This window comes from Lepisosteus oculatus, chromosome 10 (genome assembly GCF_040954835.1).
Source record: "Lepisosteus oculatus isolate fLepOcu1 chromosome 10, fLepOcu1.hap2, whole genome shotgun sequence".
Taxonomy (NCBI): Eukaryota; Metazoa; Chordata; class Actinopteri; order Semionotiformes; family Lepisosteidae; genus Lepisosteus; species Lepisosteus oculatus.
This window is the reverse complement of record NC_090705.1, coordinates 33,975,185-34,001,365: the sequence shown is the minus strand read 5'-3', so window position 1 is coordinate 34,001,365 and position 26,181 is coordinate 33,975,185. Positions and strand designations below refer to the sequence as shown.

The 26,181-nt window shown below is 39.2% G+C and overlaps 4 protein-coding genes across 26 annotated transcripts in view; 3 read left to right on the top strand and 1 right to left on the bottom strand.

The window, feature by feature from the left end:
- The first annotated feature begins 738 nt into the window (after positions 1 to 738).
- Positions 739 to 5,618, top strand: LOC107078612 (prostate stem cell antigen-like). The gene is made up of 3 exons (XM_015357368.2): positions 739 to 935; positions 3,470 to 3,583; positions 4,044 to 5,618. Exons 1-3 carry the CDS (start codon positions 884 to 886, stop codon positions 4,256 to 4,258), a joined length of 381 nt encoding a protein of 126 aa, XP_015212854.1. The 5' UTR covers positions 739 to 883; the 3' UTR covers positions 4,259 to 5,618.
- A 3,610-nt stretch (positions 5,619 to 9,228) lies between these two features.
- On the top strand, positions 9,229 to 14,458 carry LOC102696461 (prostate stem cell antigen-like). The gene is made up of 3 exons (XM_015357406.2): positions 9,229 to 9,352; positions 11,611 to 11,727; positions 13,814 to 14,458. The coding sequence occupies exons 1-3, from the start codon at positions 9,301 to 9,303 to the stop codon at positions 14,023 to 14,025; spliced, it is 381 nt and encodes a 126-aa protein (XP_015212892.2). The 5' UTR covers positions 9,229 to 9,300; the 3' UTR covers positions 14,026 to 14,458.
- A 1,142-nt stretch (positions 14,459 to 15,600) lies between these two features.
- rplp1 (ribosomal protein lateral stalk subunit P1) lies at positions 15,601 to 18,670 on the top strand. The gene is made up of 4 exons (XM_006635792.3): positions 15,601 to 15,824; positions 16,547 to 16,621; positions 17,799 to 17,907; positions 18,545 to 18,670. The coding sequence occupies exons 1-4, from the start codon at positions 15,753 to 15,755 to the stop codon at positions 18,625 to 18,627; spliced, it is 339 nt and encodes a 112-aa protein (XP_006635855.1). The 5' UTR covers positions 15,601 to 15,752; the 3' UTR covers positions 18,628 to 18,670.
- A 3,532-nt stretch (positions 18,671 to 22,202) lies between these two features.
- LOC138241535 (focal adhesion kinase 1) overlaps positions 22,203 to 26,181 on the bottom strand; it is a 163,557-nt gene continuing 159,578 nt past the window's right edge. For all 23 annotated transcript variants that reach the window (XM_069195128.1, XM_069195116.1, XM_069195123.1 and 20 more), the window contains 3 exons: positions 25,199 to 25,354; positions 24,256 to 24,336; positions 22,203 to 23,539 (listed from right to left, as the gene is read on the bottom strand). In XM_069195128.1, coding sequence (XP_069051229.1) covers positions 23,327 to 23,539; positions 24,256 to 24,336; positions 25,199 to 25,354 — 450 coding nt within the window. In that variant the 3' untranslated portion in view covers positions 22,203 to 23,326. The remainder of the gene's footprint in view (positions 23,540 to 24,255; positions 24,337 to 25,198; positions 25,355 to 26,181) is intronic.

The following is a 26,181-nucleotide window of genomic DNA, read 5'->3' as shown; positions in this document are numbered from 1 at the left end:
ACAAGCAACAACAAAAAAGATTCAGAATTAATCCAACATTCCCATAGACGTATGAAGGACTGATTAATGGGATTATCTTGAGCAGTACCTTTTACATTACTATTTTTTAAATGTTTGCTGTCTTTTTTTTGTTGAGAAAAAACGTTTGGTATTTTATCTTGCAGGACTGCTTTAGAATATTGACGTCAGTTGCTGCCTCCACCCTAATCTCTCTGATCGGAATGAAACGCGCTCATAAATTTCCGGTGTCCTCAATACGATGGATGAACTATTTCTGTTTCACAAAGCCAGTAGAAACCTTTCACACTGACACGGACACTGCACACAATACAAGTCTGTTTCCAGCCCCCAGTTACCACATAATGTACAACAAAAAAACACATAATGTGACCAGGAAAATGAACCTGGGTTAACTGGTACTGGTACACTGTTTCAACCACGATTTTTCTACCACACAACTTTTCTGCCACAAAGGTTTCCAAACCAATTTTGAAATGTAATTATTGTTACAACTATATTGAGGATAGATAAACTCAAATTCTGATTTTTTAATGTATGATCCAATCCGCTGACGCAAATGTCTCCATTATTCTATAATAATTGCAACATTAACAGAGTAATAAAAAACAAAAAGACAATGGTTACGGTCTTGTTTTGATTTAATTATATGTACGGGGATTTGGTAGGTTTTCAACTTACCTGTTGAGCTGTCGTATCAAATATCACGTTTTGAACTGATTCACCTAACACTATCTAGGCAACAACTCAAAACACATATCAGTATTTAAGGAAAAAATCGACAGATACTGCGAAGACGCTGGCGATCCGTAAGTATATGACTAGACAGTTACAGCTATTCTGAAATCCTCAAGAATTCCCCAAAATGAAGACTGGTCTAGCATTTCTTTTGCTGGTCTCTATGAGCACCCTTTCAGGTACAGTACTTTTACTTAATTGGTTATTTTAGCATTCTCGTGGAAACAAAAATGAGGGGTTTTATGTAGGATGGAATGTTTAAAACATATTAGGAAAAGTACAAGTCACTGAAAGAGAAGGGAGAACAGACTATAGTACAAAATATGTGAACACAGAAAAAAGATATAGCGAATTTCCCTGTATAGCAAAATACAATTTTAGTATGAGTGGATTGTACGACTGATACGATATTACTATTACAATACTATTGTAACGCAACGGGGGCTCAGGCGGGCGCCCTTGCCGCATAAGGTCGGCCCCTGCACCGTCCGGGGCTCGAACCCGGGACTTCCGCGTCTCTCTGCAGCGACCTAGCCCCGTGAGCTAAAGAGAGATCTCTCCACAGCCCAGTAGCTGTGGTCCTGCTATCACAGGGAAGGGCGGTGACGTCACCCGCTCTGGTACGCCGGCTCTTACACAGTGCCTGTCGGCCGTAAGCGTTACACTATTATAAGATTATATAAAATTGTACTTTTCCCTGAAACGATGTACATACGAAATTTAGGCACATGTCCGCTGACGGACATAGTGGTAATCTCTATCGTTATTCATAGAACTTAACATTTTGAAAACAAGAATATTTCACAATTTTAGATAGGCGCTGGAGAGGTATTTGGATTAAATGTTACTGTTAATTTTTAATCTGCGGTACCTTGCTGTAATATTAGGGACGCAATTCAATAATTAAATAAAACACCTTAAAGTAACTTTCAAACTATCCCAAAACTCTTCACATATGTAATATAGGTCACCATATTATATGCATCTAGCTCTGATAGTATTCAGCAACTTCTAGATTACCAACACTACTTAGCAGATCAAGAGGAAAAGTGAGACATTGCGAACTCGAATTGAGGGCGAATTTTAGGACGGTGGAATTGTGCGAGGCCAGAGTGGAATTTGGCCCGGAGAACGGGGTTCATACGTTTACTCTCCTGAAACGTGAAATTGGATCTTTGATAACCAAGTATTCGGGCTCCCGGCACCCCCGACAGCACAGTGTCCCCCGGTCCCCATCCAGGGACACTGGTTGGAAACAGTGCCGCCTGCTAGTCCACCAGCGCCTCTGGCCGTCTTCATCCCGCTGCTGAACGGGCCCAGCGTGGCCTGGCTTCGGAGACCTGACGAGGTCTGCACCGATGTGGCCAAGCTGCTTCCACAGGCAATAAACACGGGTCGAAAAGCAAAAAAAAACTGACAGGCTGACACTAAATGCACTGGGTACCTATGCGCAACTTAAAAAGCTCGGGGAGGTGAAGTAGCCCAGGTGAATGTTGAGATGTTAGGGTGCCAGACTACATTTAAGGAGTCGGTTCCCGCGCCCACTAAGTCTAAATGCCGTGGCGAAGCACCAGACTGTGGAACCGCTCTGCATCTTTAATCATTTTTAAAAGACTTAATTGGGATGTTACTACTATGAAAGTAGATTATTATAAATGAGCACTATGCTGATGATACTTAAAACGAATGCAAACTAAGAGCTGATTATAGTTAATTAGCATTAAGCGATACAAAATAGAGATGTTAGGTCAAGAACAGGCTTATTACCATGGTGAACAAATAGTTATACCCACGCTTTTTCAGGTGAAGCTGAAGGGTTTTGCGCTTCAGTGACAGAAAAGTGAGCTGTTCCGTTATAAAACATTTAAAGAATTATATTCTGTTCCACACGGGCATTTAACAATGCTTACTACTACTAAATGCACTGCATTACTGAATACATCAACCGGGAATATTCTTTCTGAAATTCCCCATTTACCCCAGTTTCGTGCTCGGTGGCACAAAATCCCGTATTTTATTGTATGGTTTTCAGTTGTCGTTCCAGATTATGTATGGGCTTCGTAGTCGTTTTTTCAGCGTTACACAGTCTATTGCAATACGGGGAAATTAGCGGTGCGTGTATTTTTCCAATCAAGTTCAAGGCGGATAACAACGTGGTGTTTTAAATTTGAACTGAACCAATAAGAACCTGGCAATGATAGTAAAAGAAACGAAACCAGTACTCTTTGATTGCTACATATAGAGAGCAGCACTGTTATTTCAAATTACCATAGCCTGTTGCATGTTAACTATGCATTAAGCATCATATTAACCTTACAGGTTGTTTTTCATGATGCCTTTCAAACATTTACTCCTTAATGTAATCGCGTATTAAGTGTTCTGTTGTAAACCAAGTCAGTAAAGGGATGAAAGTATTTGCTGTCACCTTTTTTTAAAAAAAAACATTTTAGCTCTTTTAGGTGTGCTTTCAAAATCTCCAGGTGGATCTCATGAGTCCTATTAAAACAGCTCTATACAAATGCAATCAGTGATTATTTATATTAGTACCCCGGTATAAAATTGAAGCAGGCCTAAGTTCTGTATTCTGGCCCTTTTTATAATAACGGGGGAGGTGTCGCCCGTAATATTTTTTCTTCAAGTGGTTGCAATGCACGTTTGGGGAAGAGAGGTGTGCTGATGTACCCACTGAGTATTGTCGGTATTTGAATTCCAGTGGAGGCGCTGCAGTGCTACGTCTGTAGCTCCACTATGAGCAACACGCAATGTAACCAGAGCCCACAGAACTGTACCACGGGAGACACCTGCATGACTACCGTCACCAACGTCCGTAAGTAACAAGACCATGTCGCGGCAACACCGATTAACAAAGCTGTAATCCACTACTAGCCCCAGTGTTCATACAGCGTAGTATATAAGGTGGGTACATAGAAGTACAAGAATTATTTCGACGAAAGAAACACGAAAATAGCTCAAAAATCAATTTGTCCCCCTTGTTTCGTTTGGTATGTTACTGCAGACAAATAGAGGTCAAACTGCCAGAGGTCATTAAAAATCTGAGCACAACCAGTTATATTTTTACAAATACCAATGGCATTTGAACGTTTTGAACGCAGCTGAGAATTGCACTTCCATCTTAAAAGCATGGAAGGAGGGGGTAGCATTAGACGATCTTGTTTTCCGAATGCGATATCTTTTATGATTCCTAAAAGATCAACTACGAACAAATGTTCATTTTCTCTATTGCGTCTTGCGAAGTGACTCTCCTCTGCTCCCTCTTCCCTCCGCAGTGGGGCTGCACTACATCACGAAGGAGTGCTCCACCGCCGGTACGTGCGCCAGCGCCGCGGCCACCAACGTCAACCTTGTGATCGGCGGCAAGCAAGTCACCTGCTGCTCCACTAATCTCTGTAACGTCAGCGGCTTCGAGCTGACGAGGCTCAACCTCCTGCTTCTGGGGCTGCCCTCCGTTTTGCTTATGCTGGTCACCACGGGGGCGGCGTGAAAGCACCAGCGGAGATTGCTGGTCGACAGCGGCGGTGTCTTGCTCGCCCACGAATCGCTGCCGTCTTGTTAGAAGGGTTCTGTTTTCCCCATTATAAAAGCCCTTTGAATGCCTCATCTCATTTTGACTTGAAAATCTGGTCACTTTATTTACCGGCCGATCAGAATACCACTGGACGTGTGGACGGGGACGTGCTCTCAAAAGATATGAGAGTGGTAATAACTCACTGGCGTTTAAATCCCCTTTTTATTTGAAATATCATTTGTATGGGTTAAAAACTACAGAAACTCTTTCATCAAGAAAAAAAAATCATGTGTATCACGTAATTTCGAACAAATGATCTCGTTCTAATGAGATATTACTTGGTGGTGTAGTTACGAGATACAAATCATCATCATCTGCGTGTGTGAACAACCTGTTGCACTGTGCAATTGACAGCACCCAGAAGCGACCGAGAGCTCAGCTGAGACTGAGGGCTTAGTGTTCCGCTCAGCTGCAAAATGTGCACAGAGTGACGGTCCACAAGGGTTTAGTCACAATGAAATGTTACAATATTCAGTTTAATCAATTATTAACATAAAGACACCAAGACTTATCCTTAAACAACAAAGTGCACCGTGCAATCGCTCAAAAATGAAAACCAACGAGGGATAATGTAGATATTTTGTGAAAATTATGCTACAGCGTGATTATCACATTGAGTACGCGGTAATGTACCATCTCGTAATTATGAGATAATGTTCACACAATTACGAGATACACATTAATTTTTTTCCTTGATGGCAGCGAGGCGTGTCCGTAATACATCTACACTTACTAAGATTTAATTAATACTGCAATACTCTTTCAAACGACTGTATTCTGATATATTACATCATTTAGCACCATTCCTTTACATAGTTCCACAATTTTAATTTGCACAAGAAATTTCCTGATGCATGACACTAAAAATAAAAATACAACCTTGCACTTTAAAATGTTGGAGAAAGTCCAAAATAGATTATTTCTTTAAAAATAAACAGGGGAACTGCTTCTCATTGTGGTAGATGAACGCATAATTCCATAAAATTATTTTATATCTGTCTGGCCTTGATTATACAAGTCGCTGCAGTGACATACAGATAATAATTATACCGGTATCCATCTCCATTTGTCACTCTGTAGTTTTGCGTTTACTCTGTGCTCACGGTCTTCGTTTTCAATTAAGGGTCAATTGTTTTCAGTGAAATAGTTGTATTATTAATAACCATCATCATTGTTATTTTTAGCTGACATCATTGTCAATAAAATCAACAAGGAAATTCTTCATGTAAACATGGGTGCAAATAAAACGGAACAATAAAAGTCACTGAATATTAAAGTATGCTGTTAAGAACTTCCTGACTTCCTAAGAAATGTGCCAATAAGATATTTATTACCATTAAAATGGTATGTTGTGTTTGATGACATTTGATCATTTCCATTTGATTTTTCAATGGCTTTTCACTAAATATAAAATTAAACCTAAAAGATTAGCAATAATAAATATCTAATTTCACCTACATCTGTAAGGTTTTCATTTCACAAATGTATTTGTGTAACTGTTAACATCGTGCTGATATTTATTTAAAGTATTGGGAAAGCAAATCAGTTTGGAGTTTTATGAAATCTCTTTTAAGACTGAACGATCTATGATTTTATTCCTTTGAGTCTTTAAATATATCAATATTATGTCCCAGAACAATATACAAATTGCTAGGCAGCAGTAAAGTTTCATATGAACAATTTCGTACAATAGCAGTGTACAAAAAGACAGCGATTTATGTTTTAATCGGTTGGGTGTGTATATAATAAACTGAACAAAACACAATAAGAAAAAAACAGGCTCTGTAACTTCTTGTCCAACACAATCATTAAAAAGTTAACACCTAGTTTTTTTTGTCTCCATGCATACACAAACATTATTTGATTTTTAATTTTTTTCTTTTTCTTATATTTTCTGGAAGGCCTATCGAGGTACCTATAAAACATCTCTGTGGAAAAAAAAAAACTTTTAGATTTTCTGTGTAATTAAAGAAATTGAAATTTACACGCTTACAAAGGAATGCTTCAAGATTTTGAATGGGGAGCTCTACTTACTGTAAAGGAGATCCTACAGGTTAATTCCATGCTGACATTATTTTTCTACTTATCAGCATGAAATGAACCTTTAATTGTTCCATTTCAGTATTACTACTAGTATTAATCTTGACAGCCTTTATTTATATAGTACTTTCACAGGACATCATATCAGGGTGCTATACAACAGAACAAACCAAAACACACAGGTCTACAGATTAAAACAGTAAATCAACAAACTTAAAAGCTAGAGTTATAAAGTTAGTGGGTGACACAGCAAAAGAGTGGTCTGCATTGCTAGCTCACAGCCCTGTTGCACTGGGTTCAATTCTGGACCTGGGGGACTATCTGCATGGAGTTTGCATGTTCTCTCTAAGTTTGCATGGGTTTCGTCTAGGTGCTCCAGTTTCCTACCACAGTCCAAACACTAGGTAGGTCAATTGGGTTCTTGGAAAATTGGTCCTGCTATGAGTATGTGTGTCTGTGTTTGTGTGTCTGGCCTGCGCTGGACTGGCATCCTGTCCAGGGTGCACCCTGCCTTGTGCCCACTGCTTGCTGGGACTTGCGACCCTGACCTGAAAGAAGAGGTTAGTAAATGGATGATGGAAAGGTCTCTACCAATCAGCTGGATCAGAAATGTGAGCGTTTCACGAAGAAGATGAATTTATGTGAGTAATGGTGGCATTTGACACCAGAAGTATCGGAGCAGTGGATGCTTCTGGTTGCGAGACAAATTTGAATATCCAGGGAAATGTTTCCTTTGAAAGTACTGTTGCTGTTTGCAGCGACATATTTATGCAAAGGTGGACAGTTCTGCAGTGAGTGCTAGAAAAAGTCAGCAAAAACTGGCAGTGAAGGGTGATACAAGTTTGTTTCTGATATCAAGGATCGCCAGGCCAGTGTTCCATTGAAGTTGCAGGTAGGAAATTATTTGTGGATTATCCAGGTGCTTTTTTAAAAAAGATTTTTTAATTTATTTTTTAAAAAGTGCCAGGATAGCACAATATACAGGGGTTGCGAGGTGGCAAATGCTCATTTTTTCTAAGACTGAAGTGAATTCAGTCTTATTTTTTTCAAGCATACAGTGCCCGTATGTTTGAAAAAAAAGTTTATATCTTTTATAAGGATTTTTTTTTTCTTTGAATAATTTTACCTCACTGAAAGGTTCGATTTCTCTCATATTTTTAGTGTAAGATCCAGCTGACAAACAACAAAGATATTTTTTCATAGTCTTTTTTGCTCATCTTTACCAAGGATGCCCATAATTCTGGCAGGCACTGTAATAAGCCAGTCTTGTTTGTGTCATTAGGTGTGTCTGGTAGCTCTAAGGCAACCCTGTACTGGATAAAATGTTTAGAAAATGGATGGATGGAGTTATAAGACTGACTGAGTTTTAATGGCTGAATGACTCGCGAGCTCTAATTTGGATTTGGAGATCTTTCCACAGTCTTGAAACAGAACCAGAAGCTAACTCTCAGATACGGAGACTTGTATTTGGAACAGAATATATCTACACTGTATCAGTTGTAAGAACTGAATGTATTTTTATTGACTACAAATATTTGCAACTATGCAGAGGTGTTGGAGCCCTGACAGCCAACAGCGAGCGAATGCATTTCACCTTGTTTTCAAGGAACATAAACCTTGTAAACCATAATTATCTAGCATTCTGTAGCTCTAGAATCAGAAAACGCACAAGAACCTTCTTCACAACACATGGCGAAACATTTCTTTACAAGAAGGGCTTTTGTTGTTGGTGTGTAACAGGAAGCAAAACACTTCCAGTGCAATGCAGTGAGGTAGATTAAACTATTAGGATGCAGTACAGTGAGCACATAATACTCCAGACACCTTATTAAACACAACATGCTTCTGAAAGCTTAGCACATTTAACAGAAAAGGATTTTCTGTAAAAATAGGCCCTCTCTCCTTATGAATGCTCTGAAAAGCCCTGAGATATGGCCTCAGTTTAGAATGTACTTCACTGCGGGCGGCTGTAACCTCTAGTGTCTTTTCTTATTGTCAGATTAATCCCACATTATTTTCACAGCTCTTCAATACGACATTTTGGAGCACTCGGATGAAGATTACACAAATAAACGTTATCTTCTCCGAGTTTCATTTGAGATCACAATTTCACCTGGTCCTAAAAAAATAAACAGAAGAAGTGGAGTAGTTTCAATGATGGGAGTGTTCTGCATTCCTTTATAACAGAAATAATAAGCTTGGTGACAGGCAGTTGTTGTGGAGGTTCTGTAACATTCTAAAATATTTCGTTCACCGAGAAAAACTGAAAACATATTCCTAACATATTGCAACATTTTTAGTGTATTACAGATATTGTAAAGAAAAAAAAGAATGAGAACCACAATATTCAAAAGTAAAAATCCACATATTGCATAAACAAACAATTTGTATGTATTAGTGAAGGTTGGGATTTGTTTGTTCACAAAATAATGACAAAAATATGTAAAAATGCATTATGTTTTAGTTATTACTGCATTCAAAATATCAGAATAAATTGACTTAATTACTTTATCAGGTTTCAAAGAATAATAATCCAGTTCTTATTGAGTCCCTTCTGGAAATCAGGTTGTGCAAGTATGTATGAATGCTATACATTGTGCAAGTTTTAAAGTCCTGAAATAAAATAGAAGAACACAGTTCAGAACAATATCTGCTGATAGATTAAAAAAAAAAACTCTGTAAAACCAGATTTTTAAATCACAAGGCGATGTACCAAATTTGACCAAACTGGGAAGGGGGTTAATTTCAGTTTCCATTTTGCTGAGTATTGATTCTGCTGTTCATGAACTCAAAGAGAGCAGAACAAGATTTTGTGTCAGTGTGGGTGGATCCTCCAATTGTAAGTGGAGTCTGTTGTACACAGAGGCACAGAGGACACACGCAGGAGCACTGTCACTGGTGGACTTGAAAGACCAAAAATGAAGATTATCCTGGTTCCCCTGCTAGTTCTTTGTCTTGATGTCACTTCAGGTAAATTCTCTGACTGAACTACTATTATGGTAGTGTATTCTTTAATTGTACAGTATGTTTATATACAATATAGTACTGGTAACTACCTGTTTAAACTCTGACTCTTCAATGGTAATTATCAGGATTGAGCTTCTGACAAATTACTTCTCATTTGCTCTACTTTTAATGACTGTTTTAGAATTTTGGCAATAACAATGATATAAATCTAAAAAACAGATCAAATACATAATTGTACTGTATGTAAGAGAAACAGAAAGGAATCATAACATACAGCCTTAAGTGTATAGCTTATATTTCATTTGGGATGGTAAATATTTATGTGGACAGTGTTGGTGACACAGTCTGACTGTGTTCAATCCATTTCTGGATCCAAAGGTGGAAAACTTGCTCCAGTCCTGCATTTCCTAGACATTTTCTGAAGCTAACCCTGGTTGACTTTGTCAGTGCTTTTGAGGATTTTGAATACTGGTATCAGTTTCCCTCATAGTCTTCTCTGCTCTACACTAGAAAGTTTCAGTTCGATTCGCGCCCTGTCAGTTTAGGACATTCCTTTATGTCCCAAAACGGATCTGGTTGTTCTTTTCCTAACTGATTCCAGAGAAATAATATATTTTCGATAAAGTGGTGACCAGAATCGTACACAGTATTCTAAATTAATATATTCAAAATTAGAATATAATTCTAAATTCTATTGCAAATAGGATCCTCTCCCTCACCTAATGCACTCTTGGTGTATCCAGTGTCACTGACTCAGAGGTTTTGTAACAGCATTCTTGACAGAGGAGTTTTCGTAGTGAATGATAAAAATCTGCATTACTGTATTTTGCTGTGTTGCTGTGTGTATTATCTGTGTAGGGAAAATATTTTGGGTTATATTTCCAAACAATACCGACCTACGTTGATCAGGGACACTTTGCAGTAGAAGGTCCCAGCCATTGGATGAGCCATTAAACTGAGTTCTTGACCAAATTGTCTTTAAAGATCCCATGGCACTATTTGGAAGAGTAGGGATGTTAGCCCTTAAGTTTTAGATAAACTCCATTTGAGGAAAACTCAATCTGGTGTACCTCTCCCATAATTGAATTGAGTCAGTGATGCATTTCTAAATTCCTCAGGTTTACTCAGAATTACTCAGGTTGATACTGCATTTTAACTGTGGATAAAATGGGAATTTTCGTACATGAAAAAGTTCTTTTAGAATACTTTGGGAAGGAAAGCACTAAATTAATAAACTTTAATTTTAAAATTATAAAGGCAAATCTATAGAAATACATCTAATTGGAATTTAAAAATCCATTAAAAAGTGTAATTCCAGTGTTATGGACTCTATAATTCTTTATTACCGATAATAAGTGCCAATTATTTTATTGTATTACATTTAAACTAATTAAACATTGCATTTGCAGCATTACTATTAAGTAAACGTGACACGCCCAGCAATCACAGGATTGCTGGAAAAACACTGCCACCTACTGGTAGACCACAATACCTCTACATGGTATCTGAGTGAGAGATGGTACAGAATAAGCATAGAGACAATCGGATTCACCCAAACTTTTCATCAGGTGAAACCATATATTAAAGCTACACTTAAAAAAAAAAAACAACAACAACCTTTTTTCAAAGTAAAACTAACCATGTCAAGGTTTCATTGATTTAAAAATCTTATGTTTTGAACAATTTGCAATATGAAAGCCGTGACTGTTAAAACTCAATTATTACATACAAAACAAAGCAAACCTGAAAGCATAAATCATCATCAGGGTTTTCATTAAAACATTTCTGTCTGATTTATTTTTTCGGTTAAGACAGTGGTATTATTGGACATGCTGTAGACATCCCTGAATCATAATTCACTTTCAATGTACAGCTGACTTTTAAAGTGAATGAAACCTACAATCACAAAATTTTAAATCAGAAAAATTGTTTCCCAATCATTTAACACAAATGGGTTATTTTCATAGTCAGTGTCATAGTAACTTCTGATTACATTCATTAAAATTATGAAGAGGCAAAATGCCATGGACCACACACTGTTCAGATTTGTCTCAGATTTGTTAATAACAAATAAGCTAATTTATTTTGTGGTTTTATTTCAGAGACTTTACCACCCCTATTAATTGTACTGTTTAAAAAAAAGAGTGAGAATCTGAATTTTGTCTTTATTTGGTGCACCTACACAATAGTACATAATTATTACAACTGCCTCACTCGTAACTGGCACTAGTCAATGAAAACACCATTTTCCTTTTTCTCAGTTGTTGCATTAGACTGCTATGTGTGTCCATCGACATCTACCAATGAAGATTGCAACAAGAACACACAGAGCTGTCAGGCCCCCCTGGACACATGCATGACAACTGTAGTCACTTCAGGTGAGAAACTGAGACCGATCAGTAGACAGTGCACACGCCTTTCTCCTCCTGCAGGATGGCCAGATGTAATCATGTCAATAATCCCGCTTACCTGCTTATAAACTGGGTAACAAACACCAAGCCTCAGCAACTTGTTAAAATCTGGCTTCTCCTTTGTTTATTAGGTGTTTCTTATAACAAGGATCGAGTGCAGCGATCGCCGATGATAAGCGATATTTAAGATGATCTATGATACATATGATGAACGATACATAATAAACACCTGGCTTATAAGAAACACCTATGTTTTAAGAAGAAACATCTACAGATTTAAAAAATAAAGCTCTGCACGGCAATAGCAAAGTTTATGCATTTACACGGCACTTTAGCTGTAGGGGAGATGGTTTCCTTTAAGAGAAATTTTGATAAAATTCTGTCCCAAAGGGTTACAAAATAATCTGAGGTGTGAGTAATATTCTGTTTACCATTTCTGATGTACAAATTTCATTCCCACCATATTTATTTACGTGATATACATTCTTGATTGAATCTCCTTACAAAAATAATTCCCAATACTGTGCCCTGTGACCAACACACCTCTTGGTTTTTGTTCCAGCCAAGTTGTTACAGTATTGAATTTGTTATTGACTTAATAATGGGATGAACTGTGTGACGGTTTGCAGATTTTAACCCTACTGGAGGCAGCCTTTTAACCATTGCATTTCAAACAAATCCCAAACTCTTGAGGCGAAAAAGTACTTGCAAATATCCCAAGCAAAGCAGCTTATTAATTCAATTAAAGCTTCAGGTAGGTAACTAAGCTCAGCTGGAATGAAACCCTGGAGGTCTGTAGGCCTCTTCAGGCCCAGATTTTGGGACCCCTGACCGAAAGCCTGGTCTCTGGTTAGTGGATTTTCATTTGACGTGCTTGATAATTCAGTTTTGTCTCTTTTCAACTGAGACTTGGACGCGAGAATTCAAATTTCCTAACAGTTAGAACTGTGTTCAATATAGTTTGGTCGGAACATGAAGGACCGACTGGACATTAATGGGTAATAAGAGTGTCTGCACTATTAAATGTTGAATGGTTGCTCATGTAAGTTGCCTGGCACATTACAAAAATGAAAAAGAAAACAAAACAACAGCTGCTTAAGCCAGAGCACTAAGTAGAGTGGCCATTCAGCTTCACGTAAAAGTAATGATGTGAGAGAATTAAGGGTTTATACATTTAGTCTCAATTCGGTTTACTTATTTTCTGAATACAATTGCATTGATAGTTTATGAATCTGTGAGGAATGACCCCTGGACAGAGCCTTGCTACTGGAGTACCTGGTAAAAAGTATCCCACTGATGATAATATGTCATTTTGCATCCCACCATCCCGGTCACAAACTGTTCTGCCCCCTTGCGCTTTGGCAAGCAGTGCCACACTACTGAAGCACGGACCACTAGACTCAAGAACAGCTTCTATCCCACTGTAGTACGCATCCTCAACAGCCGACTGCAATGCCTCAGACTCTACGCCCATCTGCATGTGCACTTTTTGCATTGGTCTGCCATGTTTTTTTTTCACTACTACATATTTATGGTTCCTGTTCTTGTCATTGATTGTGTTTGTGATGTGCTACATTGTGTGGTGCAGTCTGTTGTACTGTATGTCCTGAGAGAGAGGATACGACCCATGAATAAGAATTCCAATGTTCATAGGGCAATAAACTCCTCTACTCTGCTACTCTCTCTCTCTACTCTACTTCTAGTAAATATACAAGTAATAGGTTTATTCCATGCTGAAAAAAAGAAGAAAGACAATAAAATGATTCGGCTGTGGAGCCTTCTTCAGGTGTGAGAAAGACAAGCATTACCTTTGCTGACTGCCTTATCTTTCTCACACCTGAAGAAGGCTCCACAGCCAAAACGTTGTTTTCTTTCTTCTTTTTTTCAGCATGGAATAAACCTATTACTTGTTCCTTTGCAGCCTACGCATGCTGACGCAGCTCCCCACCTGAACTACTTTTAGTGGATATTTCAAGCTACGAAACTTCAGAACTACTTTCTCTCTTTTTTTTTTTTGTTTTGCCACGATTAAACTCTCTCTCTGCGTCTGTAGGCAACATCAAGGCCATTGTAAAAGCGTGCATGAGCAAGACCACCTGCTCTGCGGCCGCGTCCGGTTCCAGTGTGGACTCGTCTGGGAACCGCAACCAGGTGACCTGCTGCCAGACGAACCTGTGCAACGCCAATGGCTCCACCACTGCCAGGCTCAGCTCTCTGCTGCTGGCCCTGCCCCTGAGCTCACTGTTCCTCCTGAGCAAAACCTGACAGCAGAGAGCAGGCACCTGAGCTCAGACTGCCTGCAGTACGATAACCCCCGAGCTACTGTTTTAACTCCATATTTGAAGCCAAAAAAATGCTATTCGGTGTCACGTAAATTAACAAGTCATTAGATGATCTATTAATAGCTGCAATTGTGCAGCAGGATGTTGAAAGACCCTACAGCTCTGTCTCTATTCCATCACTATGTCTGAGTACAACAGAGAAAAGTGCTTGTCTAATTGTAGTTAAAAAGATTTTTCTGAGTGTTTCATAAAATAAACCATGTTAACTATTATTTCCTATTCCTGATCTTATGTTTAGATGAACTGCTTACACAAAGAGAAACATGGAAAGATTAAAACCAGGAGCAGTAGATGACTAACACACTTTGTAAAATTGATATGTATGATAAGTGACAACAAAACATTGAAAATCTGAACTTGACTACAAGACTGAATTATTTTCTTTTTTCCCCCAACTCACCTGTTTATTGGTACATGAAGATTCCCTTGGTCAGGGAGTGTGTTTCGTTCCAGTTAATGACCTGAATCAAGTTACTCAGGGATTAATTGGACTAATTTGCTAACATCTCCCAGCTCTTCAGGTACTGATGCTATGAAGAGAACCAGCAGACACAAAAGTCATTCTTGGACTCGGGATCCCCTCCGCGGATGTTAACATGGCCTTTACTTCAGGGACGTTGTCGCATGAAACACCCAATCGGATAACTTTTATTTTTCTAAATTAAACACCCATCTTTTCTAACACACACACACACTAGAAACGTCGACGGTGGCAACCACTTGAATCCTGAGCTCTCCTTTTACAATACAACTGTAACTGTAATCCTTTAGCATTTTGCTTCCGTCCCAACTTATGAAATGCAAACATTCGCTGGATTCAAACACACCGCGTTACGAAATAAAATTAACGCATATAGCGAAGAAATCATTTCAAATGGATAGGGTTGCCCTCGAACAGTTCGGTTTCTGATTTAAAAGTCCTTGTTTGAATATTAACGTTACATCAGCCAGTGCCCAAATCTAACAGAGGATCACTTGGAGGCACGACCAGGAGGAGTGAAGGTGGGGGACAGGGAGGAGTCTGATCGGCTGAAAATGTGTACATATTGACACATATACACAACTTACTAGCGTTTTAACCCTGGTGCCCTGGTTAGTACGGAGACGTGGCACCCATCCCCAATAAGGATCCCCCAGTTAAACCAAAAAACAAAGTAAACCATGCAGGCCGTAAGAAAATCTGTCTAAAATCAGAAAATATTACACGCATCCGAAGTACCAAAGGATCTAATAATGTAAGCTTCATCAATGTAGATGGACTAAAAAAACCCAGATCCGACACTATTGTAAAAGTGTTGATTTTATACACTACTTTACACGATTTTCCAAAGAAAAAAAATCCATATTTGTGTACGGGTAACTTCTCAACAACCTCAGAAACACCAACTTAAAAACCACCAGCCCGCAGTCCTGCACAAGCGCACACGTGTGGCCCCGCTGTCTTTCTCCGCCCAAGGCTAGCGTGACGTCACATTCACTTCAAATAGCTAATCCCCGCCCTTCTACTTCCTCTTTCCGCTCCCGCTGAGCCAGTACGTGTGGTGCCTAAGGTGCTCGGTCCTTCATCTGAAGCTAAGGCCTCTGAATCCGGCGACTAGCACTCCTTTATTTAGGCATCCAACGCCAAAAACCCTACCACCTTCGAGAATAATGGCTTCCGTGTCCGAACTCGCCTGTATTTACTCGGCTCTCATCCTCCACGATGATGAAGTCACCGTCACAGTAAGTCTCCCCCGGCCGCTGTCAGACGGGTCCAACTCAACATGGCGGAGAGCCGGAAAGTGTTTCATGTGGTCCACTGCCTTCGCACGACAGCTTCGGTGTCGGCTTGTGTTAGCGGTGCATGCTTTAAAGTGCTGACATATGTTCATTTTGGGTCTCGGATTGTACAAGTCCCAATCGCTTTGTGGCTTGTAAAAATGTCACTTGACTGCTTGGCGTCAGTGTTTTTTTACAAGCCGTAGTTAAATCACCCATGTACTATAAAGTGCAGTGATATTACAGTTGGCTCCTCCGTGAGTGGAGAGGATTAAACCTTTAGTTTAAAGATTTAAATGAACATTCATGGTTGTTTTCATTACTTTGCTTGTGGAGCACCTGGCCTGCACCTTGGGCCCTACTGTTATACTGCTGGACACGTGTTTTCTCCCAGGGAGCTGCAAGAGATCCTGTATTATAGGAGTAGTTTTTGTCCAGTATAACTGTTCTAGATGCACGTGTTCCAGCCCGTTATGATTTTCTTAAATTGCGATCACCAGCATTAAACTCTGCCTAGATGATGCCAGTACAGTCGGCGCCAGATGAGAGCAATGTGCTTTTAACGGTGTTGAATGAAACGTGCAGTTTCGCTTCCTGTGATGTTACTGTCCAGTATAAATCCCACCTGCTGCGTGCTTCGGGTGGACGTGCTGATGTGAAGCCTCACTCGGTCCCTGTCTCTGCAGGAGGACAAGCTCAACGCCCTCATCAAGGCGGCCGGAGTGACAGTGGAGCCCTTCTGGCCTGGTCTGTTTGCCAAGGTGAGCTACTGTACTGTCTCACCCTGCTGCTTCTTTAACACCTTTAACATTTTATTGGCTTTTTCCCCTCAGACTGGGGGAAAAGCCCCTTTTTCTTACACACACAGTAGACACACACATGCACTTCTTTTAAAGAATTCTTTTTACCTGTGCTCTTTAAAGTTGGGTTAATTCTTAAACACCAAAGTTATTGAAAGTTAGTCTGTTTCATGCAGATTACTGTTTACAGTTGAATTGACACTAATTACATCATTAATGCATCTTGAGGTTTTTTCAGATGAAGATTACATTAATGAAAAAGATGGATGAAATCTGTACAGTGATCAAAGTGGTGCATTTATGAGGATTTCTAATGTCAATATTAGTGAAGTTTAAGATTAAGACACAGACAGGAGCTGTTGCGTGTCAACAGGAAGAATACATGACAACTAACATTGAACAACTTTTAAATGGCCAATTACTTTCGATAGCTTTTGTATAGGAAGCATATTCAATCTTGGAGTTTAGAGTATGGCAGTTCACGTGGTAGAATCCTTTTTCTCAAGAGCCTTTTACTTCAAACCCAAGCTCATTGAATGGGTATCTGCTTTGATGTCTAATATAAAAAGAATAGATTGTGGCAGAATTAATGGTGCTGTAGGTTTTTTGTTTAAACTATTGGGGAAATGCTTTTCTCATCATGACAAACTGCAAACTGAAGCTCAGGTGACTGAAACCGGGCTCAATAAAGGCAGTGTGAGCAAGGGTCTCTAGTCCTGGGCATGGATCATCTGAAGGTTTTCTGCAATCTGTGAAAAGCACCAACACCTAAAGAGCTTGGGGAAATTGCTAATATAATTCAGTTTAGCCAGAAGATTGAGATCTGGGTGTGATGATTAGTGGTAGAAAGTGAGTTGTCATGAAAACCTGTGGACAACAGCCCTTCAGAGCTGGTATTGGAGATCCCCTGGATACAGTCTAGTGTGAGCAGGTAATGTAATATTTCATTGACCTGCTGGAGGAGGTCATGAGACACGGCTGACGATTTTTTCCGAATGAAATATCACAGTGCCCTGGGGGGGGGTGGGAGGTACGTTCGAACCCGGTTCGCCGTTTCGGTCCCCGCTCTTCCCCGGCCGAGGGGCCAGCCCGCGGGCGACGCCTGCGCTCCTCTCACCTCGCCTCTCCTCCGTTCCAGGCCCTGGCCAACGTGGACATCGGCAGCCTGATCTGCAGCGTCGGTGCCGGCGGAGGGGCCCCCGCTGCTGCCGCCGCCGCCACCGGAGCGCCCGCCGCCGCCGCCCCAGGTAAGGACCCCCGCCGGGAGAAACCGGCTGCCCCTGCCCACCCAGAGAAAAGTTTCGTAGCTCTTTCTTGGGAAGCAGGAGTGTTTATCTTTACGGAAGGTGGCTCGCACTGTTACAGGATGACTCGACGATGGGGGGTCTTGCGGAATACAGTTTACCCCCCGAGTACTTGTGTTGTTTTTTTTTAAAACTACCTGAACGTCAAGAAATGTTACAGATGAGAGGAGATGTTTCGGCCAGCTAGGCTCGGAACTAGTTGTTCCACAGATCTCCTGCAGTCGCTTTGTGAAAGAAGCCAGGTTATCGGCTTCAGTCACACGGCTGAGTAGTTGGCGCCTTCGTCGCACAGCCTTCTGGGTAAATAAGAGCCTGCTTTTGTCATCAAGGTTTTTCGGACTGAAATTTAGGCTTTAGGCAGTTCCATGATGTGATTTATGGGTGTCTTTACCAGGTAACTTACAGATAAATGATATTCTCAATTACATATTCTATAGTAAGCCTTTGAAGAAATGTTAAGCGTACCTGTCATGCTTTCCTGCCATGATGTGTAAATGAAGGGTCCCCTGGAATGGGAGAGTCGGGATTTTGTCATTCCTGCTGCGCTGACTGTAATTAACTGGGACTTTCCTCGTTACAGCTGAAAAGGAGGAGAAGAAAGAAGAGAAGAAGGAAGAGTCTGAGGAGTCTGACGATGACATGGGCTTTGGTCTCTTTGACTAAGTTCTTTTTGTAGAAACTGGGAAAAATAAAAAACTGAAAATGACTCCTGCTCTCGGTGTCTTTTTATAATTGTCCTTGGACTCGAGGGCAGCGTGGCTGGGTAGTTTTTAATATGGATCAGAATTGACCGTCCCCAACAAATGACGCGGCGCTCTGGGAGGGCTGTTTCAGAGTTGGGCAATGTCCTGCAGTTTGAACAGGATTGCAATACAGGTCTCGGGAGGAAACTAAAATTCAAGTTCAATCCAGTTTAAGATGACGTGCCAATTCTTTTGATGAAAGTTGGTGAAGCCGTGAGGGGTTGAATGTTGAACCATGCTAAAATGAATCGAGACATGAATGTTTAAATGGTTTGTGATTATCTGAGTTTCTGTAAACTTGCATTAAGCTGTATGACAGATGAACAAACCATTTAACATTTTGTGGCTATTTTCGATTGGTTTCCCCATTTGTGCTGAGTTCTGGGCATTTGACTAGAACAAGCAAGATGCTCTGTCTAGAATAGGAATTGTGAAATTATTTTTATGCTGCCCTTTCTAGCTTATCTATGAGGGAAGAAAGGTCAAAACAAATTTGATGATTTTGCAGCAGGCAAAGTTTTGTTTCAGGCAGTTAAATTGTCAGGTTGCCTTGCATTTAAAACTAGGCTCAATACTGGGAAGGTTGCTTACCAACTTATAAACTGATTTATCTAGAAATCTATAAAAATGTCTCATTGATAGTATGCGATTCTATTAATGTAGCAAATCCAAAGTGCCATTACAGTGTAACCCATTAACATATGAAATCATTTAACAGAATTCCTGGTTCCTATCCACCTATCTTGTTAAAAATGTAAAAGTTTAGTAAAACTGAGTAGAATCTTTAAAAAAATCACAAAAAATTCGATCTACTTTTCAGTTAATTTAATTGGATCAGGTTTCAGAAAAAGTAAAATCTTGCCAATTAAAGTAAAGTTGAGCCCAATAAAGAAGCCTTTCAGTTCTGCTCTTTTATGAAATTCTGTTTAATATAGACCACTAATTCAAATTGAAAATGAAGCTGGTGACTGATCAAATATTACTCTTAATAATAACAATAAAATATTGAAAGCAGAAATGCAGGTGAGCAGACCCTATAAGGCTCAATTTTACATGCACATAGTGGTTATTACCTGTAGCCCTGTATAGAATAAAAAGGTTAGAAAACGGATAAATAGCTTGGATTAAAAGCTCTACATTGTGTAGACCACTAGAAAAACCATGATGTGTTACTTTCCCTAAACCAATTACAAGTTATCTTAATTTACATGTGTTTTATTGTCGTACAATAACCCACTGGAAACACTACAGTCTGAATGCAATCAGTTAAAACTAGTTATACTAAGCTGAGAGTAAGGCCATATCTTTTGAAATACAAGAATGTATTATTAGGGGCATGGAAAAATATAAAAACATTTCATCAGTTGTATAAATGTGGTAAAAGTATTAGGTCCTGTAGTAGCTAAAAACTACAATCTGTGGATCCAAAGTTCTGTGGACAGATATTAGGAGTGTGAATCACTTCAGGTTAAAGCTACTTCTGCTTTTAGCATTAGAATTGAATGACATTGATCTACACATTTGTCCCAGTTGTCTCATTTTCTCATGATCAGGTGTGATAAGGAGGTAAGGAAATGTAACGGGTATGCCACCTTCTTCAGTGACAAAACGAAGCATTTGGTCTATAAATCACAAGCAGGTTTCATGAATAATCAAGTTGATAAAACGTTAAAACAGTAAGAAAATAGAACATAATTAATGATAGCATATCATGGTAAATACCCATTCCACTTTTTTTTTTACTATCGGGAATCCAAATATTTTGCTTTGGCATGAAACACCAAAGACTATTCTACTACTTTTTAGCAAATTGCACAAAATAATCTGAGTAAACTATGAAAAGCAATATCTGGTGCAGAGGGCAGCCTTTCATAATATAATAAGGGAGATACAGTCTACAACAATGCTTTACCACTGGATGCAGGGGGGTAAATGTTTCCCATTATATTTTTGATTCATTGGAAGACAATGCCTGAATTCCTCTAGCTACATACAATAAGTAGATTCACAGCTGAAGTATAAAGATGGCCTGAGTGCTAATGTTCAGCCAGTAAATGTTAAGTAATGTAACCGCTTTTAGGATGAGGTCTGATATAGCCTAGTCTTACAAAAAACAAATATTTACAAGTTCATGGTTTACCGAGTCAGCCACTCCATTTCCAAGTGAGAAGCACAAAAATAGCAGCTGTCCAACTCTGCAGTATGTGAAGTCGCAGGTAGTCAGAAACAGCTCTGGACAACACTGGTCAGCTCGGCAGATGTTTGTCCGAAAAAGCCTGGAGCTGGAGGAAATTAGAATTGAGCTTGGATGGTAAGTCAATGAACAGAGTTGGGGCACAATGCCAGAAACGCATCATGCTGGTCTTGTCTATAGCAGGGGTGGCCTGATCACCCTGGTTTCAAAGAGACAAGGATAAAGAGACAGGCTCTGTAGGGCACCAATCTGTAAAGACCTGCAACACATGAGTTTCGATCAATGATTAGAAGTTAATTGGTTCCATTAAGCTAGCAATGCTCACCCGTGGTCAGGAGCTGGAAAGTGATATTTCCATTCTGCAATTTAAACTTGAACAGCTTCTGTAGTCAAGACTAAATTGTTCCCAATGTTAAGAAAATTGACGTGCCAAGGGAAACATAAAACCTGCTGCCAACCTCTGCTCTAAAACTTGTATCTAGCAACCGAGACCAAATTAAAATCATCCTCAACTGCATAGGATTACTGTAATTGCACAATTTAAATGATGGCAGCCCCTATTAAAATACTGTAAGCAAATCACACATGCAATTTACATCAAAGAAATAGTGTTGTGTTTGAAAATGGTGCCACTTGTTGATTCCAGACCTTCGCCTTTGAACTCCACAGACAAGTCAGGAAAAAAACCTTCTGCAGCATATTCGGTATAAAATTGACCTCAATCTTCAAGAGAAGCTGGTGACCATGTTTTCTGTAATAAAAGCGGTATACTGAGTCTAAAATGGCTTTCAATTTGAAACAGAAATTGAGGACCACCTTTACAGCAATTGCACAATTAAGTGTATTGTAAATTGCTAATAAGCTTAAATTTACCTTAAGGCAAAAGATTTTTACAATGATTCAATCTGAATGCTTCTGTAGTGTGTGGAATGTTAAAATGAGAAACAGTTACTGCAAAATGAGAACAACAGTAAAGTGAACAATTACAAGGACACTAGAATGTACGAGAATTTGCATTTCCATATTGATAAAATAATAAAAGCTGTGTGTACTGAAAAGATAAGTGGTGCAGACTTGTTCACTAAATCCCAACAATGATGCTTTGATGCCAATATAAAAGATCCCCACAATGTCCTAGGACCTCTCAGGAAATGTGCTTCTTACGTAAATAAAAGGACCGAAGGTCATCATAAGTTAACAACTATTAGGTTGATTTTTTTTTAATAGAAAACAAAGATGTACAAAACATTAAGGACTTGTTTTATAGATATATATTCAAAGAAACCTTCAAGAGACAAGTATACTGATAACACCATTTTAATAAGTCAAGGAACTGTACAGGTCATTATATTCTTCCTGAGAATAATTTATACCCAAAAGCAGAGTGAGTTTTAACGAACAGATGCTACACATAGCAGGTTGTAAGAAAAAGGGGAAAGTGTCTCTCTGTTCCTTAAAACCTCCTGGGCAAGGATAGAGAAATTAGAATGTGAACATAGGAAATGAGTTAGTAACTACAGTGTTTAAAATATCCAACATAGCTTTAGTCTTTTTTAAATATAAAAGGAAATGATGCATTTGATTTGAATTTTCCCCAGACAACACTCAATTCTCTGGTATGCCCTTTAAAACCAGCAAATTTGCTTCCAGAAAACGTTTCCCACAATGATTTCAATGCTTTATTTTCTTCAAACCTAACTACAAAAACCATCATGAGATCCCTGTCAAAAAAGACAAATTGCAGTCTTTACTTTCCCACTCTGGCAGTTTATTTCATTCATTGCTTCAGAAGACTTTCCCCTCTAAGAAAGAGGAGATGGGGAAAAAAAAAATGAAATGACTTGAACCTCCAAAATATATATTTACGATCCTCCACTGAAAGTCTGGTTTAGCATATTTACTGTGTTACAATAAAACACAATAATAAAAAGACTTATTTTAAATGTGATTAAAGAATTCTCAACCTTCAGGTTTCCCAGAACTCTAACGTGACAACAGCTTGGATCTCTTTGATGGTTCCAGTTGACATTTTCCAGATCCGATGATTATCCACCTATAGGGACTTGGCTTCTGAACTGAAATTCTGAACGTGTCTCTTGATACAAAAAAAAAGTACAATCAGCACACACAATAGGCGCAATCAAAACAAAAAGTGTGACTGTTCTTCAAAGGTCCTTGGTCTGGAAAGCAATCCAAGTAGTCTTTCAAAAGTTCTTGGAAGGAAGTGAAGAAGGACACTCATTGAAGTTTAATTCCTTCCCGCTTTTCAGTACTGGTACAGGTGTAACTGTCCATCGTTGCTGGTGTGTGACAGGTGATCCAAGTCTTTTTCCTGTCTGGCCAACATCAGCTCCATCCGGCAGCACAACACAGTTGTATTTACCCTCGTGCACTCGGCCAATTGCCCGTCCCTCTGGTTGGGACACTAATGCGGCCTTGGTTGCCCGATCATCTTGAGTCTGGCCTGGTCAATGACGTCCAGCAGGTTTTTGGCATCCACGGCCAGTGCATGTGCTGCGGTCAGCATTTGCTTTTTGTACTCTTGCTGCAGGCTGGTCATAACGTACTGCTGGGCCAGCTTCATCTTGTTGATCAGCTCCGCCAGGTCCGAGTTCAGCAGCTTCTGAGCCATCTCGATCTGCAGAGAGCAAAGCAGGTCAGGCTAGGTAATTCAACAATGCACTGAGCACCTGGTACCAATCATTCTATGTTAGATGCTTGTCTGTGCCTCAGATTACCTAAAAATAGTAACAGTCTGACAATTTAATACTTTACCACTATGATACAGTACATATACATGTACAGTACAATACCATAATGCTAGAAAATTAAATTGCAATCATCTCGTTGCGTGTCAAGGTTCCTATGATATTTGCAGTAGTCTAAAACCTAGAAATAGCTTTCTACACAGCAGCAAAAAAGAAATAATGAATTTAATAGTAATGAGCATCTTTAATCCCCACATGCCAGTCAGTGTTTCACCTTGTACAGTCAGTAGAGGAAAACTAACAAGAATTAATCAAGCAAGTTATTAAATGCCAATATATATTCCATCAATGACAGAACGTAGTGGAAGTAGTCTCTCAGCTTCACTTTTTTTAACGTCAGCATGTGTTTATGATAAAGACAGTGCTGTCTTAAAATATTTAAAGCCAATAAAGAAAGAGAATTCAACTCTCAGTTGAACAATAACATTTCTTCAGGTTCTGGAGGGAATTTGGAAGGAATGTTGTAACACACAAAACCATCAAGAATCTCCACTAGCTACATTTTGAAGATTTTAATGGCCAAAAAAGATTACATCAGCTGAAATATGCAGGAGCAGAATGAAAGGGCTATGGCTGGAATGTCTACCTCTCTGTGTGTGCTGGCTGGCAATACAGGTATTGTCTCATCCACTGTGGCCAGCAGTGTCCTCAACGCCAGTCCGACCTCCTGAAACAACGTACAGTTAAAGGGGAGCTGCAACACTATTTTTGAATTTCAGGGTTATAAAGAATCAACACTGATGAGTGCATTTCAAACCACAATGAAAGCAAAATGTACATAGTAATGCGTGACAGCTCCAATTTACGTCACAAATAGACGAATTTCCAGTGGCGCCGTGCGTACCTGACTGTGATTCAGAACAAGGCAACCAAACTTCCAGTGAGGTGAAGCGGCCATATTACATTGTGAACAAGCAGGCTTGTGAATTCATCTCTTAATCCAATAAAAATCTTACTTTCAACTTCAAGACAGTTTTGCCGACAAAATAATTCTTATTTACTCTACATTTAGATCATGCTGGAATATGTTATGTAGTGAAATGTCTGCTGCACAACCTGTACTTATTCACTCGTACATCAGTCATTACAGTGACTAGTGAGCAGGAAGGGCCGCTTCACATCACAATTCGCACAAACCCTCGCTCTCACCTGTGGAGAGACCAGGGGTTTGCAACGACATGGTGACCATACAGTACTTTCACGAAATTCATGATTTTGTTTTTAACTTGGAATTTGTCAAATGTAGCCATACCGTCAATTAATTTATTTTGTTGCAGACATTTAATAAACGGTCTGAAAAATTGGGACTGCACAACAAGCATTAATAAAAACCTTTTCTGAGTTTTAATGGGCTTGAGACTGTTTTTAGAGTAAAAAAAAACCCCACTCTGCAGCAGATGTTGTAAAAACTAATAAAATAAATTGACTAAATACAAAATTCCATTATAAAACATATATGGATCCCAACTTTACTCAACTGAGATTCAGGGTAAAATAGTGAAGGGAAAAGTGGAAAACTGCTCCTGTACCTTCACCATTGGCACATACTCCTCAGGCGGCGCAGGTTGGATTTTACTGGACATCTCGATCACAGCCTTAACCAGCCCTGTCACATTCTCATACACCTTGTCGTTGGAGCGGTCCAAGTTGGCTGTCGGGGGAGGACTGATCTCCTGGGGTTGAATCTAGACAACAACAAAAAAAAGAAGAAATAGAAAGCGAAGGAGTTAAATAACATTTTGAATATTAAAAGGAAGTGGAGTCCATTTTCCTAGGGACTCCAGTTCATAGTAGGTCACTCTATCTTGGCATAGTAGTGGTGCTATATTGACGTTAAAAAGCATTACAGACTGTTTAAAGACTTCTTAAATGCACAGTTTTGCTTCACAGTAAAGTTTCTGAGAGGTGGTCAATGCATAGCAAAATGCCGAATATTCATGATGACAACTGTGAAGGACAATTTACTGGCTGCGTTTGTCTTTTCTACCAGCAGAGGGCAGTGTTCCACTTTTTAATTGCATTAACTTTGAATTTGTATTAATTTCAGTACCAGGTTAGTGTTGATAAACCTCTATTGATTGTTATGCTATTGATATATGCCTCAGGAGCTTAAAAGATTATCTAGCACATAACAGAATTAAATACTTGTATTTCTATATCCTGTTTGATTTACATTTGCACCCATTTGATGATGGTATGAAGTTTAGATCCCTAACCATAGCTCCTCACTACTACTCTTTTTAAAAGTACTTTTAAGTAACAAATGTTTAAAAATGGGGGTTCTAGACTTCTGTTTTTAATACTTCTATTTAGGCAGTTTAAAAGACTGCAATACAGAAATTAATTAATATCTTATATATTGATAAAGATTACATTTAATTTACAAATAGCATGAGTGAGTTCAATTAAACACAAACAGCAGGTATTATTTTGTTCTCAAATGAAAACACTGGCTTTCATTTACTAAATGAAATACTGAATGTAGATTAAAACCTATAAATGTTAAAAAAAA

Coding starts and splice junctions, on each gene's coding strand:
- LOC107078612 (XM_015357368.2), top strand. CDS start 884: ATGAAGACTGGTCTAGCATTTCTTTTGCTGGTCTCTATGAGCACCCTT. Junction 936..3,469: donor CTCTATGAGCACCCTTTCAG/GTACAGTACTTT, acceptor TTTGAATTCCAG/TGGAGGCGCTGCAGTGCTAC. Junction 3,584..4,043: donor GACTACCGTCACCAACGTCC/GTAAGTAACAAG, acceptor TTCCCTCCGCAG/TGGGGCTGCACTACATCACG.
- LOC102696461 (XM_015357406.2), top strand. CDS start 9,301: ATGAAGATTATCCTGGTTCCCCTGCTAGTTCTTTGTCTTGATGTCACT. Junction 9,353..11,610: donor TTGTCTTGATGTCACTTCAG/GTAAATTCTCTG, acceptor CCTTTTTCTCAG/TTGTTGCATTAGACTGCTAT. Junction 11,728..13,813: donor GACAACTGTAGTCACTTCAG/GTGAGAAACTGA, acceptor CTGCGTCTGTAG/GCAACATCAAGGCCATTGTA.
- rplp1 (XM_006635792.3), top strand. CDS start 15,753: ATGGCTTCCGTGTCCGAACTCGCCTGTATTTACTCGGCTCTCATCCTC. Junction 16,622..17,798: donor GGCCTGGTCTGTTTGCCAAG/GTGAGCTACTGT, acceptor CCTCCGTTCCAG/GCCCTGGCCAACGTGGACAT. Junction 17,908..18,544: donor GCCCGCCGCCGCCGCCCCAG/GTAAGGACCCCC, acceptor TCCTCGTTACAG/CTGAAAAGGAGGAGAAGAAA.